Here is an 18024-nt window from a genome sequence, read left to right as displayed (position 1 = left end):
CCACGGAATCGTCATGTCGGATCGTTGGCCCACACAAGAACGATCCACTGATCATGTATGGGCTTAGTATATGGGCTTATATTGGATCGACAATCAGGTCCAATAAGAAAGAAGTTAGTTCGATCCACTGATCATGTATGGGCTTAGTATATGGGCTTATATTGGATCGACAATCAGGTCCAATAAGAAAGAAGTTAGTTCGATCCACAGAGCGAACGAAGAGGAAGAAGACTAACGCTCTGATCGTCCAGTTCGTCTCTTAAGCCAATGCTCAAACCCTAATCAGGATCCCTCCAATGGCATCTTCTGCAACAGTTGCCGATTCGCCGGCCCCGCCGAACCCAGATAATATTCAGGTGCTCCCTTCTCTACTTCTCACTCACCCCAGAAAATTTGTTCTCTCCCGTTTGGATACCAAAAAAAAGTGCTTTTATTTATTTTTCAAGTCTTTGATTTTACGTTCCCTAGCAGTCGTTCTTCACGTGAATTTGAATTGTATATGATTATTATTTTTTATGTAACGTTTTGACTAAATGGATGGCACGTTTGCTCTTCTTTGCAGCCATTCTTTGTTATTCACAAAGCATTCTCACGGAAATCTAAGAAGAAATCACCTCGTGCTGGGAAAGCCAAGAGGAAGATTGATTTGTCTCCATTAGTATCTAAGAATGCTAAGAAAGCAGACGAGGAGAGTGTTGAAGAGTGTGATAGCATGCGAATGGAATATTTTGGGATCGTATGGTCAAAAATTGAGACAACCATTAAGGTTTGTTATTTTTTTATCTTTTCCTACTCTTTAAATTGGGATCGTATGGTCATAATTGTTGAATTTTTTATGCGGTTAACTGCAGAATGTTTTGAGGGACATGAACATTAATGTATTTAGTGACATTCATCATTGGGTTCGTGAGTCCTTCAATACTATTAGATCATCTGGACCACCCAGCTTAACTGAAGCAACTTGTTCGTTTCCCTTTGTAAAAGATACTACTTTGAAGAAGCTGTTCACTGGGCTGGTTCTGACAAGTAAGTTCTCGTCCAATGCATGATTTTGATTTGAGGTTTGGGTTATTTTGTATGCATCTAAATGGAGACAAAAGTAAGGCAAATGCATATGATGTGATTGAGATATAATTTACATCTCTGTTCCTTCTCTGTTACCATTTTTTTCTTTATGAGCGTGAACGAAGAACTAATGGCCATTTTTTTTATCATAATAGAGGCCGGCTTTGTATTTAAACCTTTTTGTGATAATAGCACTTGTGACTTGTAATATCACTTAGAATGTTAAGGGGTAAGTTCACATTACTCAAATGTTGTTAGCTTTTCCAATACTCCTAGGGCTCTCCTGATTTTGGGGAACATGGTAAATCAATTAGATGCTTACTGACAGAGAGGAAGGTGAATTAGAGAATGTTCATAACCTGTTGAGATTGATTTTTCTTGTTATTTTGTGGTCACTACTGCTTGCAATGTTAATCCTTGTTTGTGCTCCCCCTTTTCTTTACGTTCCTTTGTTTGTTGAGTGCAGCATATGTTCCTTGATATAGATTGTTTTATATATTTTGACAGGAAAATTTAGTGCTTCCTGTACTCTTTTTCCCAAAGGGATTTTTGATTGAATGCTTGTTTCCAGAGAATATGGAGTTTGTTGACGATCTGTTGACATTTGAAGATCTTGGCTTACACTTAAAATCTCATGGATGTCACGTGGCCAATCTTTCCTCGTTAGACTTTTTGGCAAAAAATGGAATTGGAGGCTGTTTAAGAAGTTTGTTGAGACAGTTTTTAATGGTTTCATTGGATGTAAGTATTAACATATGCCTAAGGGAACGTGTGTAAGTATGCAGGTGTGTGTGTGCGCTCTTGATTTTGGTATTCACACCGTTTTATATTTATTTATGTATGTACAATTTGTAGTTGTAAATATGTTTGTGTCCATCTGCATGTGTGCATGCGTATGTGGATTCCGCAAATGCATTATTTAAGTGGGCTAGTAAGTAAAAGTTCTGTACCTGATGTTCTTTTCTACTGCTGCTTTTGTGCAGGCTGCAGATATATCAATCTTAGCATCTTGGTACAGAGAGCATGATAAGTATAATAATCCAGTTGTTATAATAATAGATGATATGGAGCGATGTTGTGGATCCATCTTATCAGATTTCATTCTTATGTTGAGGTAATATGCATCTCTGATATTCTAAATGCTAGTTTCTTTTTTTGCCATCTTTTTGTTCATTTTTCTTCCTAGCATCTAAGGACCAGTGGACAACTTATTTCTTGTTGGATCTGCGTGTGTTGAGAATAAATCTTTACATTACATAATGTAGTATCTCTTTCCACTTGTTCAAGAAGAAAGGATTAATTTTATCTTTGGATCTTTGGGCTCAAATATTTCCACATCACAGTGGCTATTCTTGAACCAATTAAAAGGTGGTATGTGTCTGAATAGAGAAGCGAGCCCACTGTTTCCCTAAATTCTAGGAGTTAGAATTGTTATACATCCACGATTCTCATGACAATATCATTCAGGAATCGGTTCGTATTTTTGGTATGGCTAGTTTCATCTTTGCTTTTAACTTGTTCTTTTATTTCTGTTAGTGAATGGGCTATAAAGATTCCGGTCATTTTAATAATGGGCATCTCAACAATGCTTGATGCCCCAAGTAATGCGCTGACTTCAAATGCGCTACAACATTTATTCCCTTGCAAGTTTATTTTGGGAACTCCAGCTGAGAGAATGGATGCAGTTGTTGCGGCTGTTCTCGTTGGTCAGCCTTCTACGTTCAGTATTAGCCACAAGGTGGCAGCTTTTATGAGAAACTACTTTGTTAGCCAAGATGGGACATTAACTTCTTTTGTTAGAGCCTTAAAGGTATGTAGTTCACTAATCTGTTGGCGTTGATAATGGATACAAGTATGATTTTCAAACTTTTTCAGTTTCTTCAATTTTAAATCTTGCTTATGCTATGTTTTAAACTCTTTTTGCAGATAGCTTGTGTCCAGCACTTTTACGTGGAGCCTTTGAGCTTTGTACTTAGAGGATTTCTTCTTCAAGAAGATTGTCAGGTCAGATTCTCTGATGATTTCCGACCTTAGCTTGTTATGAATTTTGAAGTGCAATACATAGGTTATGCTTTGGTTTCCTATTTGCAGTGGCAGACATGCAAAAAAGCACAAAAATGTTATCTTATATGGCTATATTGGAATTACAGCTTTTCAACAATATTATGTCATAAACAATAGCACAAAAAAAAAACTATGTCATAATTTCTTCATTTTTGGAGAAATATAGTTCTTTATGGGTTGCTAGACACATTTATTTTGGCAATCCTCAGAAAGCATTTTACTTTTCTTGGAAAATATTAGTCACCACAGCATGACCATGTTAAGAATGATACACGAAGCTATCTCACTCTTTCCCTTTTATTATGTGCTTTTACTATTTGAGAAGCTCATAACTGGCCACTAAGTCTCTGTTAGTTTTCCACTTTACATAAATTTTTGAACTTTTTTGGAGTATTTTTTGGGAGGAGTGGTTTCTGGACTGTTGGTTAATGATTTTAGTTTTGATTCTATTGTATTTCCTCACCTGGTTTTCTTTTGTTACTTGTCTGGCCGCTGAAGGAGTTCCAAGTTGAGACAAATGGTTTACTACCAGAAACAATGCTTAAGAAGGCTTTTGACCTTCCATCTTGTGAAAGGTATTCTGAGAAATGTAATCACCATTTCTGTAATTGTCAAAAAATCCTGGATGCCAAAGCTGTTTGCTTATATCGAAAATTTCGTCCCTAGGAATAAAAAGGTTTCACAGACGAGTGAAAATTTGATTGATGGTTTGTCTGAACTTAAGAGATTGCAAAAGCTATGGAGCATTGTGGTTCTGGTGAGTCTCCAATCTGCTTTTGGTCATGCCAATATCAGCTATTAGATTTTCAATTTTCTAAGGTATCAATAAAAAATAAATAAATAAATAAATAAAATTATAAGGCATGGTTTTCTATCTATCCCATCTCCCCATCTTTTAGGAATTTAGAAAAACCACTTTTTAATCTAAAGCCTGCTTCTCCTAAAATAAAACCACTACAGCTGATGTTGTGACTGTAAAGTAAAAATGTGTTTTTTTCTCGACTTAAAGATGTTTCTTTAGATCTTGTGAAATTCATCAGAGACCACTCCAATAAACCAAATGATAAAATCCTTTTTTTTGTGTGTGTGTGTATTGTTGTCTCATCTACTACTTAGCGGGCTATTTCATTTTGAAACATACTCAGAGAAAAGAAATTCATCTACTTCAGAAAGTTATGCAAAGGTCTTCCTATATCACTGAGCAGAGTTCCTAGTTTGTATATTTTAGGCATACATGACCAACCAATTTAGTGGAAACATGTGCTATTTAGCTATTTGGAGGGAAAGATTATAAAACCATTCAGTGTGGATCAATGGCTGCTAATTTTCCTTTGGAAAACCTAGCACAGGGCAGCTTGGGACAAGATAAGAACTAAGAGTACATTTGGTTGCATCTTTGACTTGGGAATGGAATGGGGTGCATTACTGAGTTAAAAAACTCTTCTAAGCACAGGAATGGGAGTACTCATTCTGCCCGGAGTGGTCAACCTCGTTTTTGCCTGTAAATATTGTTTTGTTCACCATTCCATTCCCATTCCTCTCTAAATGAAAATGGCATTTTAATTTTCGTTCCCGTTCCTGTTCTTATTCCCCTCTCCATTCCCTTGGACAACCAAACGTACTGTAAAGAATCTGGTCTCACTCTTTTTATCTCTTAACAGTCACGACAATATTTGTGGCCTGAAATTTTTGTCTGATGACTTTTAGTTTTATGTTTGTCATCCTGGGATTACCTTTCGGATTATTGACACTAACTGTTGCAGTGCCTGTATGATGCCGCCAAGTATGGTAATATTCGACTTTTGGACATACTTTGTGAGGCACTGAATCCTGAATTGTACAACTCAAGGGGTACTGATGCTCAAGCGGAATCAGAAAAAGATTCTGGAAGATCTCCTTCTAATGGCTGTTTCATGGATAGGCAATATCCTAGCTCGAGAAAAGATGGTTTTATCAACAAGGTCGTTCGCATAGTGAAGTAAGTAAAGCTATGTTGTAACTTTTGTGGTGAATGGTTTGTTCCATGTGAAATCCGGGCTTTGTAATCTAGTAATTGTACTGCTTACCTAAAAGTAAAACTCTTACGTGATTTCTTGGTAAATTGTGTTACCTTTGTATTTTAGTAGAATACTAAAGTTTGAATTCAATCAGGGATCTTCCAAGATCGCAGCTTTATAATTTGCTAAAGAGCTGGGAAGAACGTACTGCAGACATAATTGAGGTATGATCCTCATCTATAAGAATATTCCTTTGTTCTTTTCTTATTTCAAAGTGATGCATTTTTCTCCGTAGTTTAGTCTTTTGACTTTTGCAACCTCAAAAGGAGGAAAATACTTTGTAGAGTAATACAAACCTATGTTGAGGTGACATAAAGTTTATGTTTTTTTCTCTTGCAGATCCATGAAGATGTGAAGGAGTTGCTATTTACATTAAAAAGTGAGGAGCACAAGCGTCAGAAACAACGTTCAACTAGCGTATCCAAGTAACTTTGTATTTCATGTTTTATTTGTAATGTCAGGATTTATATTTTTATATATCTGTGTGTGTATTTGTAATGTCAGTTCTATAATCCATTTATTGAATGACTTCAAATGAAGATTTATGCCTTGATGAGTGAAAAGAAGAGAGAAGAAAAACTTCCCGAGCACAAGGCCTCTGCAGCAGTGGTAGGGTCCAGGAAACTCAGATCTATGCTGCCCTAGTTTGCATTATTGAGAGGCTATTTCTGTGGTTTGAGCCCATGTGATGGAGGAATGGTTTTAAGTTTCTAATATTGTGTTCAGGAAAAGTGGGGAGGAAACAATTTAAGGCCTAGTCGGCTGACCACAAAAAGATGTCCCTACTGGTGTGTGACTTTAATTAGCTTGAAGATTGATACATTCAGGAGAAAAAGAAAATAAAAAACAAATAGAAGCTTGAAGAATGGCAACATATAGTCATGTTACATGCAAATTGAGGTTATCAATCTGGGAGCATGTTGGACATTTTGGGAGTTTCTTGCTAAGGTGGAATTGGAAAGTTAGCTTATTAATCACAGATCTAAATTCTTTTCTGTTTCGTGCTATCAAATGTGTTTTTTCAAGGTTGAGCATTTGGCGCAATGTCGAAGTTGCTCCATTGTTATGTAGCATAGGTTCAAACTACAGAAATAGCCCCTCTGCATTGCAAGGTAAGGCTACATGCATCTACCCCTCCACATACTATGCTATGATGGCGGGAGATTTATGCACTGGGCCAGATTCTTTTTACTCCTAATGTATAGTTCCTGTGAAAGAATCTTAAGGAAACATATTCTGGATTGAAGGGAATGTGGATAGCGTGGACTGAGAATTGTGGTCAGAATTTCAATTGTGGTGTTACGATGTTTTTTCAGTTTTTTTTTTTTTAAAATCTTCGTCTTTTGCTTTTTAAAATTTCTCCTTTGAGTTCTCACAGGTTCCCTTTCTTCAAGAATTAGAATTTCTGATTTCTACAGGATCAGAAAATCGCACTTAACTTTCCAATCTATTACTGATGCCCAAAAACTGTTGACTGGCAGGCTGACACGACCTTCTAATATCTTATATCTATGTTTTATTGGATATGGTGGAATGCGTGCATCTTACTGGCTTCATCTCGACTAATTTAACTGACAGGAGGCATATATCTCGTGCCCAGTTGAATATGGAGAGGGACTCGCAGGTAACAAATGAGAAAGCTGCAACATTAATAGATCGCATGATTAGGTAAAACCTCACTGTCTTCTCTCCCGTTATAATGTTATCTTGAAGTTTGCTCTGTATTGATTTTGGCATAGAGACGATGGTTTTTTTATACTGAAATGTGTTCTTAGAATGTTGCCATAAATAACAACTTGCTACATTACAGCCAACCCTATAAGCTGCAATTTTTATTTTGTTAGTTACAGTGTGTAGCAGAAGTTTGATAATTTCATAAACATCAAACCCTAAAACACTCTCATGTTCCCGCTTCCTGTAAGCTTCTATGCTCATAAATGTTATTTTGTATTATGAATTTCAAATGTTAGTGTGATTATTTCTTTTCTTGAGATGTTTCTTTGGAATTATCTACTTCTTTAATTCACACATTTATCAGTCTCTCATATACTGAAATTTGTTGCGTTACTTTGCTTCCTGTGGTTGCAACCTAGAGGTCACAGGTTTTCGTCATGAAAACATAGTAACATACTCTTTACTTGTGGGGGTAAGGCTGCTTACATACTGCTCTTTGACAAGACTAGATCAACAAAAGAGAAAAAAGTCTCACTCTGCAGGTGGCTTTGAAAAAATGCTAACCCAGGATGCAAAATGCATTATACTTTTTCTTTTTTTTTTTCCCTGTTATGTTCATAGTTTGTACTTCTTGTAAAGACCTGAAGGAGGAGTATATATATCTTCAGTGTCTTAATTTTTCTTTTAAATGTAAATTAGTTTGAAACTTGATGACGGCCATGTTGGTCCTTGCATAATTACTTTTCTTTATTACAGGTATTTTTTTATCGACTTTTTCATATTATATTTACTCAAACTTCTGATGTATATTTACAAAACAGGGACTATATGCATCCTCTTGAATGTGTTCCGTTTCATGAAATTATTTGTTTCAAGAATGTTGACAAGCTTCAACTGGTATGCACGACACTTTTTCTTCTTATTATGTTCAGTAATTAAAATGGCACTCCAAAGATTATCATGATGTTCGAACTTGACCTTTGTTTCCACTTTCCAGTTTCTTCAAACAGAGACTCAACGTTTTGGCTGCATCTTGACAGGCTAGATATTCCTATGAATTAGATATCCAATTTTAATAACATGTTGCATTTATATGGAACATCTAATCCATAGGAATTACGCTTGCATTTTGCTTAGGAGAGAGTAGAGACTGTGCAGATGCACAGATCTCAATTATGCGGCAAATCGGCTATTGATTAGGGATTACTTTATTTCAATATATAAGGACTTTAGTATCAAACTTATTATAGCATTCATAGTTCTTCCAATTCTTTTAAAATTGAATAGACTGCCATTTTTGGTTCTTGACGTTTGAATCAATCCGGCCTCACAAATTTTTGGGCATGATAGGCTTTAGTTGGCGATCCAAGAAGAAGGATTCAGGTTGATCTTTTGGAATCGCACAAAATCCTCCAGTGTAATTGTTGCAACAGGAAGGGAAGTACCTTATTGCCATCCATGCATGATACATCGATCATGTAAGTAAAATCTGACCCTTTTTTTCTTTTGGAATTTTTGCTATAGCTATGGATGAACTCACGCGACATATCCAAGGTGAAATACCTTGGTGCATGTTGTCGTGGACGATATAGTTCCAGTGGACGAGATAATATTAAGAGTTAACTCAAAGTTAGAAATGTAGAAGCAAGGCTTAGAGTCTAAAGGATTTAAATTAAATAGGACTTCTATTCAAAAAAAAATTAAATAGGACTAAAACATAATGTATGAAATTTAAGTATAGTAAAAATAGACTAGTGAACAAACAAACGATTGAATTAGATAAGAGAGAAATAACAAAAAGTAACCTTTTTTTTTAAATACCTTGGTTCGATATTAAAAAATGGCAGAGACATTAGAGAATGTTGGGGGACAATGTTCAATACGACTCTGGTCTGGGTCTAAAGGACAGTAATGAGCTTATTATTCTTCTATACTTTTTTCTTCCCACGCCACCTCCTTTAACTTTAGTGTTAGTTTTTTATATCATGAAACTGATGTTCTATTAAGCACATATGTACGCGTGCTCTCCCTCAGTTTCCCAAGTAATATTTCCTTATGTGAGGTGATGGTTTTTTCCTACTTTATTTTTTTAATATACATTAAATGATCATCTACTATTGATTTTGCTTTCCATATCCTGGTTATGTTTTTTCCCCCAATATGGTTTGGGATAAAGGCTTTGATGAGTGATGCTGAAGAGTTTTTTGTGGCAGTTACTCGTTGTGATGATTCACCAGACTTCTGTTTTTTCTAGGTATAATCTGGCACAGGAGCACGGTGACCTGATCAATCTTCTAGACTGGTACCAATCTTTCAAATCAGTAGTTCTTTGTCCAGGTGTTAAGAGGAAACGCAAATCAAAGCAGAAATGCAAAGATATGAATGAACCTCAAAAACAGAGTGAAGTATCAATTCAGTATCCTGTTTGGTTGCATATTCTGCACCAAAAGTGCTATACATATGTGGCAATTGAAATGCAATGTAGGTGCATACATAGTTACTTCCACCACTTAGCATCAAATATAATTTATGAGGGCTGCCATTTTCTATTCCAGGCTCTAAGTTGAATTCTCTCCAACACTCAATTTCATGCAGAAATGTCATTGAAATCATATCTTTCCCAACTAGTTGTTCTTTGTCAATTAAACACACATGTTCCTGATTGTTCGTCATCCTAAACACGAAGCCTTCCTTGCCTTTCAGCCAATTTATGATATCTAAAATTTATTGGTTGCATTAAATCTTCTATGATGTGAACTCTTGTTCAAAATCTTGTTACGTTGCCTAAACGCGTTGAAGATGTGTCGAGTTTCAATATATTTGTAGTTCCTTTGCATTTTCTTTTCTGAAGATTTCTTCATTTCGACCTGTCTAATATATGTATCTTCATGAAGATCCTTAACCTTGTTTACAACAGAGCAAGATATTGCAGGGCAGTTACAGAACTCCAGATTACAGGGCTCCTTAGAATGCCAAGCAAAAGGCGGCCGGATTTTGCACAGAGAGTAGCCTTTGGATTATAATGCAAACTCCGGCTCTGGTTCACCTGACCTTCCCACCTTTAATGTTGCTGGTATTAGTGCAAGTTTCAATTGTATTTGTTTCTGTATCATGTGTATATAGGTCTATATTATATAAGTTGGATAAGAAAAACATATTGTAATTTTGAGATCTATATAGAAAATGTTACAGAAACCTTCAGTTAAGAAACAGACTGGCCAATTCTAATGTGTTTGTTGGCTAAATGGAAAAGGTCAATCAATTAAGCACACCGTTTTAAGCCGACCAGAATTAATAATTGGCGAATTAGCAAGACTAATAAATAGGTCACAGCTGTTGGAAGCAATTACTAACCTTTGTCTAATATAGGTCTTTGTCCTAGCGCGTTTATCTTCTCCCATTGGATTTCAACTCAGGTCTCAATTGATCCATGAAGATTGTAGGGTCTTTCATATGATCCGGGGTTTATCAATCAGTCGTTCAGTGTGTAATTAGGTGGGTTCCATGTTACCAAAAAACTAATAATTGGTTGTAATATCTTAATTAGCTGCTTTAATCATGCTTCCTAAAGAAATGAAAGAAATAGCATGTTATCATTAAATGGCAACAAATGTGAACATTCCAAGTGGGTTTGCACAAAACGGCTGGCACGTAGGGCTGACTTGAGATTAGCTTTTTAGTTAGTCATATCCTTCTATCATATTACATTTCTCTATGCATATTTTATAGTAGAGATTATAAGATATTTGTGTATGCATATTTTATGCCTTAATCACCCTCGACTTTGGTTCTAAGTTTTCTATAGAGAGTGATTTACGGAGTAAGACATAAATTTTTGGTACATTATGATATACGATTTTGTTTTTTGGTAATATACCACCTACCACCGATGTTAGTGCCACAATCAAATACTTTATTTTTCATGGTATAGTATTGCCACAATTAAATACTTGAATTTGTTACATGATCTTGGGATATTTTACAATTACGGTTTGGATCTTAAAAAATTAAATTGTAGCTGTTATTAATAAGGATTTAAAATTTAATTTTTGTTCAAAACTGACTTAAAAACATTTTAAAAAGAGGAATAGTGTTTTTTAAAAGTTTCCAACAATTTAAATTTTATTTTTTGAAACGGGAGGGGGATTCGAATCATACTCACCAGTGATATACACTGTTTTTATAACTCCAATTAATGACTCGGATAACAGGAAGCAGTTGAAAATAATCAATTTCCCACCAAATTGTTAATTCTAACAATAAATTAATAATTTTAGAAGAAATTAGTTCAACAATTATTGGACATGTGTTTGTTAAAACTGCCAACAAATATTCTAGTGAGGATGATAAATATCAAATTAGGGTTTTTCTTTTCTTCTTTTCAAGATCAAATAATAAAAACCTACAACTGGCACTCACCCTAGAAAAGGGTCCTGCTATTTAAACCCCCCTTTTTGCTATTTAGACCCCCATTGATTAGATAATTCTTGGTATTTGAGCCATGTTGATGGTTGATTGTCTCATTTATGTGTGTTACTTATTTAGAAATATAAAGTAAAGGTAATAATCATGGAGACTGACAGACAGTGATTAAGAGAGAGAAAGATCAAGAGAGAGTGAATTATCAATTGTTCAATATATACATATACATATACATACATACATACATACATATATATATATATATATATATATAACTGGAAATTATGTAAACAATTTAATTATTAAAAATAATATAATGATTTTTAAATTAATTAAAGATAATAATAAATTATAAATTACTTGATAAATTATCAATTTATTTGAATTTAATTTATTTATTATTTAATTTATCTTAGAAATTCAATCGTGGAACAACTAAGTATTGTCTAATGACAATATCCTACCAATAGGATACATACCGTATCCTATCATTATGCTACATATTGTATCATACCGGTAAGATACATAAGTATCCTATCACTAGGATACACACCCTATCCTACCGGTAGGATACATTAAGTATAGGATACAATATGTAGCATAGTGATAGGATACATACCGTCTCCTACCGGTGGGAAACATTAAGTATTCTATCACTATGCAGCATATTGTATCCTACCGGTAGGATACATTAAGTATCCTATCACTATGTAGTATCCTACCGGTAGGATACATAAATATCCTATCACTAGGATACATACCGTATACTACCGGTAGGATACATTAAGTATCCTATCACTATGCTACATATTGTATCTTACCGGTAGGATAGTCCTATAATCATCAAAAGGTGTCAATAAATGAGGGGTAATCTTGGAATAACATTAAATTATTGGGGACAATAATGAGAACAATTTCGAAATGCTCCAGAAAAGCTCCTTAAGAGTAGCATGTCAAAGTTGGATGAAAATGTTACATAAAAATCTCTCGAACTATGTGCTACTAATGGACGGTCTTACATAAAAAAATTTTACGTGCAAGTAATGGACGGTCTTATAATAAATTAATAATTGTTATAATAAATTAGTAATTATTATAATGAATTAATTATCCATTCTGAATAAATATTAAAGTAAATTAATAACTATTATAAATAATAAATTAACAATTCTTATAATAAATTAATATTTATTCATTTATAGTTGTAATAACTTATATATATGAAATAAATTATTTTTATTCATTAATAATAATTAATACAATCAAACAAAAATTTACACAGCTTAACCATTAACAACAGTAAAATTTTCACCAAACACCTCACAACTTATTAATTTAGTATAAGAATTATTTTGACAATACCTTATTATAAGAATGAGCCAAAGACCCATGGGAGACCTTCTGGAATAACTCGATTTTATGAGCTTCGGTCTCGTTCTCCCCATAAAGCCCGGTCTTATCTATCGCTAGCGTGGAGTGGGTTGAGTTGGCGGCTCGAGTTTAGTGCTAACCAACATGTATGATAGATATGTTGGGTTGAGGAATTCTTAGTTATCAAAAAATGTTATTAACTAATATATTCCATGAATAAGTGCTTCTTTAGTATGTATTAATGAGCATTTTAGGGTTACTATTTTTTTTTTGCATGGAAGAGTTTTCTTAGATTCATAATCTACAAATAAAAATAAGATTTCTGTGTTTAGGCCAAATCCGAACAAGTAAATATATAAACTTAGGTTTTGTTAGGTAACGATATGTGTTGGGTTCTATGTCATTAAAAATTATTCATTTAAGATATATATTGAAGTTCATAGTTTTCCAAAGAAAAAAAAACAAATGTTGTCGTCAAATATTTTTGTTTGCGTGTGTTTAACGTATCAAATTTATACCCATATCGAATATTCAAATAACAAATTTAAATGATGCCTTTTTCATTAAAAATGAAATATATATATATATATATATATATATATATATATTTCTTACGTTAATACATACATATATATATTTCTTACCTTAATATATATATATACACCCAAGTAGAGGTTACAAAACAGACAAGAGGAGAGAGAGGGATGGGGCAAATTCCAAGGCAGTAGGGGCGCAAGAGAGAGAGAGACTATGTCTGTGAGACTTTTCATTTACATCAAAATTCCAACATTTTTCTGACACAAAAGTAAAAGAACTGCTAGTTAGTATTAACAAAGAGTATGTCTTGTCACTTGTCAATGTCAAAGGGGTTTATCTAGCAAAAAGAGGGGTGTAAATAGTCTCGCCGCCTAGAAAATCCCTGTATAGCTATCAAAGATAGAGAAACCGAGTAAAATCCCAGTGGGTTTTTTTTCTCTCTCTGTACACCAATGGGTCACCGTAAAATTCTCGTCTTTTCTCTTCTCCTCCTCCTCCTCTCAATGTGGGACTCAGCCGCCGCCGCCGATGATAGCGACGCCATGGCCAAGCTCGCCTCCGCCCTCCAGCCTACCCCCACCGGCTGGTCCACCAAGGCTTCCTTAGCTTACTGCGGTTGGAAAAAAGAGGTCAAATGTGACTCCTCCAACAGGGTAACCGGCATTAATCTCGCTAATTACAAGCTCACCGGCACTCTGCCAGCGGAGCTGTCTACGATGTCCCAGCTCCAGTCACTCTCTCTCCAGGGAAACTCTCTCTCCGGAGAATTACCTTCCTTGGCGAATCTCACAAATCTGCAGACGGTTTATCTTGACGACAACAATTTCTCCTCCATTCCTACTGGTTGCTTCCAAGGTCTCTCTTCCTTGCAATCCCTCAGCCTTGGCGAGAATGGGAATCTTGCGCCGTGGCCGTTCCCTCAAGAGTTGACGGGGTCGTCGAGTCTCACCAATCTGGTTCTCAACAATGCTAGCTTGTATGGTACTATACCTGATATATTCGATTCCTTCTCCAATTTGCAGAATGTGAGGCTATCATACAACAATCTCACTGGGCCTCTGCCGCATTCGTTCGGAGGATCGGGGATTCAAAACCTATGGCTCAACAATCAGGCTACTGGCTTGTCTGGACCCATCGACGTGTTGTCGTCCATGTCGCAGTTGGTAACGGCGTGGCTGCATAAGAACCAGTTCACTGGTCCGATCCCGGACCTCACCAAATGCGAGAGCCTTTTCGATTTGCAGCTCCGTGACAATCTGCTCTCCGGGATCGTGCCTCAGTCGCTGATGAATCTTCCCAACTTGCAGAATGTGTCTCTATCCAACAACAAGTTGCAGGGTCCTTTTCCAGTGTTCCCTCCGAAAGTCACCACTGTGGAAATTACAGGAACCAATAACTTCTGTGCAGACAAAGGGGTTCCCTCCTGTGATCCGCAGGTTGAGACATTAATTGAGGTTGCTGGGGGTTTTGGGTACCCGATTACGCTGTCTGATTCTTGGGAAGGGAACAATGCATGTCAGGGCTGGGCTTTCGTTACCTGCGATTCCCAGGGGAGAGTCATCACAGTGAGTCTCGCAAATAAGCAACTCTCAGGGAGGATTTCTCCTGCAATTGGGAATCTCACGGCCCTCAAGAATCTGTATCTGCAGAATAATAACTTGACGGGTCCAATTCCAGATAGCTTGACTAAATTGGATCAGCTAGTCAATCTTGATGTCTCGAATAACAATCTCTTTGGGAAAATCCCAGTGTTTCCGACTGGTGTGAAGCTGATTAAAGAGGGTAATCCTCTGCTTGGGACTGATAGGAGCCCTGACGCTGGAGGAAGTCCAGATTCCAACAATGGCACCACACCAGCTGCAGGACCTAATGGTGCTAAAAACAGTTTATCAGGTGCTGTTATTGCTGGTGTTGTTATTGGTGTTGTGATTTTCATTGCTGTTATAATGTTTGTGCTGTATAACTACTGTGTCAAAAAGCGACCTGGTAAATTAGGGAGGGTGGAAAATAAGGAAGACGGCCAGGCAGCTGCTAAGAACGGCATGAATGGGACTGGTGGAGGTCGGACTGATTTGCAAAGCCAGAGCAGTGGTAATCACAGTGATCGTAATTTTTTTGATGGAGGAAATGTTGTAATTTCGATTGAAGTTTTACGACAGGTGACGAATAATTTCAGTGAGAATAACATTTTGGGTAGAGGAGGCTTTGGTGTGGTTTATAAAGGCGAATTGCATGATGGGACTCAAATCGCTGTGAAGAGAATGGAATCTACAGTTATGGGTACGAAAGGATTGAATGAGTTTCAGGCAGAGATTGCCGTGCTTTCTAAGGTTAGACATAGGCATTTGGTTGCGCTTTTGGGCTACTGTATAAATGGGAATGAGAGGCTTTTAGTATATGAGTACATGCCAAAAGGTACTTTAGGGCAACATTTGTTTGAATGGCGTGAGCTGGGATACTCTCCCCTGACTTGGAAGCAGAGGGTTACAATTGCACTGGATGTTGCACGCGGTGTGGAATACCTGCATGGGTTGGCACAACAAAGTTTCATCCACAGAGACTTAAAGCCTTCTAACATACTTCTTGGAGATGACTTGAGAGCTAAAGTTTCAGACTTTGGTTTGGTTAAAAATGCGCCTGATGGGAAGTATTCTGTTGAGACAAGATTGGCAGGAACATTCGGGTATCTTGCACCCGAGTATGCTGGTAAGTAAATAAGTTCATGTTTATTTATATGAGTCCTGTTAAAGAAAACTTCTTGTGCTTCATGTTACATGCAGATTCAATTGCTCCAATTTGTGCAGCCTTGATTTTTTAAATATACGGGAGAGTATTCGTTTAAGTAACTGTGGCAGTTGCATGGGATTAGTTTGCAATAAAAATGTTGGCTTAAGATTTCAGGGTAACATTTTAACTGTATAGATGTTCTCATCAGCTGGTCAAGACAGAATAACACTTTTCTAACATATCACCTTGATTGCTGAAAATTCAGTGTCTGCTGCCTTGCCATAGTGGGCTTCTGTGAGTGAGTTTCCCACACAAGTTTTAGCATTCTGAAGGAGAGGGGGCCAAAAGTGGCATAGAATTAGAACACCGCCTTCTTTGGTTTTATGGTTTCTCCTAGGCAGGCATTTATTGAAATAAAAAAGAACAATAGTCATCAGGACCATAAGGTTGATAGAATTTTTCTTATCTTTACCGTGGTTTTCCTTGATTAAATATGCAATCAATTCCCCTTGTATTTTTTTCCGGTCTCTTTTATTTTCTATGCTTTTCAGGGTTGATCAATAAAATTATTTTATTTTATTGCTTTGCTGCTGTCCATTTGTTGCATGTGATAACTACTTAGCTTGATTTTGCTCACCAGGACATCCATAATAAAAAAACTTGAATGTTAGATTATGAATCTTCTTTTTCTGATTAAATGAAGTGCATCCTTATTCCTTAGTTTTGCTGAATTAAATTAGGCTAATTGCTAAAAAATAAGTTAATTCCTTAAAGAAATAATTGGTATCTAGCTAAAATACTCCCCACCTCCCTCTATATATTCTAATTTTTATGCCTTTAGTTCCAAGTAAGCTTGATGCATTTGTCTGGTCCATCTTGATTCTGAATTGAATTTACTCGATCAACAAGTGGTTTGCACTTTGAATTTGCATATTAATTCAGTCTAGTTTATCTTTGACAGCTACTGGGAGGGTGACGACGAAAGTGGATGTGTATGCATTTGGAGTGGTTTTGATGGAGCTTATCACTGGTAGAAAAGCTTTGGATGACACCATGCCAGATGATCCTCACTTAGTCACGTGGTTCCGTAGGGCTCTAATTAACAAAGACAACTTTTCAAAGGCTATTGATGAATCTCTCAACTCTGATGAGGAGACAATGGCAAGCATCAGCAGAGTGTCTGAGCTTGCAGGTCATTGCACCGCTCGTGAGCCAAACCAGAGACCCGATATGGGGCATGCAGTCAACATTTTGGGTCCTCTGGTAGAGCAGTGGAAGCCTTCCAGCCAAGAAGATGATAGCTTTGTTGGCATTGACACTAACATGAGCCTTCCTCAAGCTGTTCAAATGTGGATGGCTGACGAAGGTACTTCCACAATGTATGATGCATCTTACACTCATACCCGGTCAAGCATTCCCTCAAAACCATCAGAGTTTAACACATTTTCTTCAACGGGCCGGTGATGAAGGCGAAAATCAACTTATTGCATGAGGTTCGACTCAGTGACTCAACCAAGTGTAGCATTGTTTTATTTCATATTTGAGTTCTTTGTCACAATCTTTGATTGTTAAAGCTGGAAAAAAGGAGAATTATCTGCTATTCTAAATTTTATAGCTAATCACTTGTTTTAGTCTTGATGAGGGCATTTTATGTTGTTTTCTGATCTGTTATTTATGAATATAAATATATATATTGCTCTCCTTTTGCATCATTGTTTATCTGGGTTTTTGTTTTTCTGCTCATTCATAGTCATATTTTTGAATGGTTTTTTTTTTTTCCTGTTTTCTTTTCAATTTTATGAAAAATAAGATGTTTAGCAGAGACATGAGCATGATGGTCTAAGAAGGACGGAAAGCTATTTCACACGGCTTTTTGTAAGGTAGGACCTTTTTCCTTTTTATTAAAAAAAACTGACTTTTTGCACTTCTGCACATGTTGATATATATATATATGTATATGTATATGTATAGATTGATGGTTTGGATACTTTTTAGCAAAAAAGAGAAATGATGTTAGATAGGTGCCCTGTCATAGCATAATGAAAATGAGCTGTTGCCAACACAACAAAATTAAGAAATATTCTTCTGCTGGTTGGAAATCTGTTTT

At 36.2% G+C, this 18024-nt stretch overlaps 2 protein-coding genes across 2 annotated transcripts; both read left to right on the top strand.

Annotated features, from left to right (window-relative positions):
- Positions 1–195: 195 nt before the first annotated feature.
- Positions 196–10090, top strand: LOC120012780 (origin of replication complex subunit 3). Its single transcript, XM_038864273.1, has 17 exons — positions 196–356; positions 563–766; positions 852–1026; positions 1637–1806; positions 2049–2179; positions 2602–2875; positions 2992–3069; positions 3628–3704; positions 3796–3886; positions 4893–5107; positions 5281–5350; positions 5526–5611; positions 6765–6854; positions 7682–7757; positions 8211–8338; positions 9115–9276; positions 9778–10090. Exons 1-17 carry the CDS (start codon positions 297–299, stop codon positions 9881–9883), a joined length of 2193 nt encoding a protein of 730 aa, XP_038720201.1. The 5' UTR covers positions 196–296; the 3' UTR covers positions 9884–10090.
- A 3476-nt stretch (positions 10091–13566) lies between these two features.
- On the top strand, positions 13567–17634 carry LOC120012905 (receptor-like kinase TMK4). Its single transcript, XM_038864464.1, has 2 exons — positions 13567–15896; positions 16879–17634. Exons 1-2 carry the CDS (start codon positions 13643–13645, stop codon positions 17379–17381), a joined length of 2757 nt encoding a protein of 918 aa, XP_038720392.1. The 5' UTR covers positions 13567–13642; the 3' UTR covers positions 17382–17634.
- The last annotated feature ends 390 nt before the right edge of the window (positions 17635–18024 follow it).

This window comes from Tripterygium wilfordii, chromosome 13, assembly GCF_013401445.1.
Source record: "Tripterygium wilfordii isolate XIE 37 chromosome 13, ASM1340144v1, whole genome shotgun sequence".
NCBI classification, from domain to species: Eukaryota; Viridiplantae; Streptophyta; class Magnoliopsida; order Celastrales; family Celastraceae; genus Tripterygium; species Tripterygium wilfordii.
The sequence above is the reverse complement of the archived record's forward strand: the minus strand, read 5'-3'. Positions and strand labels throughout refer to the sequence as shown.

Excerpts from the sequence above, each read along its gene's own strand:
- LOC120012780 (XM_038864273.1), top strand. The coding sequence starts at position 297 with ATGGCATCTTCTGCAACAGTTGCCGATTCGCCGGCCCCGCCGAACCCA. Across the intron at positions 1,027-1,636 it reads CACTGGGCTGGTTCTGACAA|AGAATATGGAGTTTGTTGAC; the intron begins GTAAGTTCTCGT and ends GCTTGTTTCCAG. Across the intron at positions 9,277-9,777 it reads CAGAGTGAAGTATCAATTCA|AGCAAGATATTGCAGGGCAG; the intron begins GTATCCTGTTTG and ends TGTTTACAACAG.
- LOC120012905 (XM_038864464.1), top strand. The coding sequence starts at position 13,643 with ATGGGTCACCGTAAAATTCTCGTCTTTTCTCTTCTCCTCCTCCTCCTC. Across the intron at positions 15,897-16,878 it reads TCTTGCACCCGAGTATGCTG|CTACTGGGAGGGTGACGACG; the intron begins GTAAGTAAATAA and ends TATCTTTGACAG.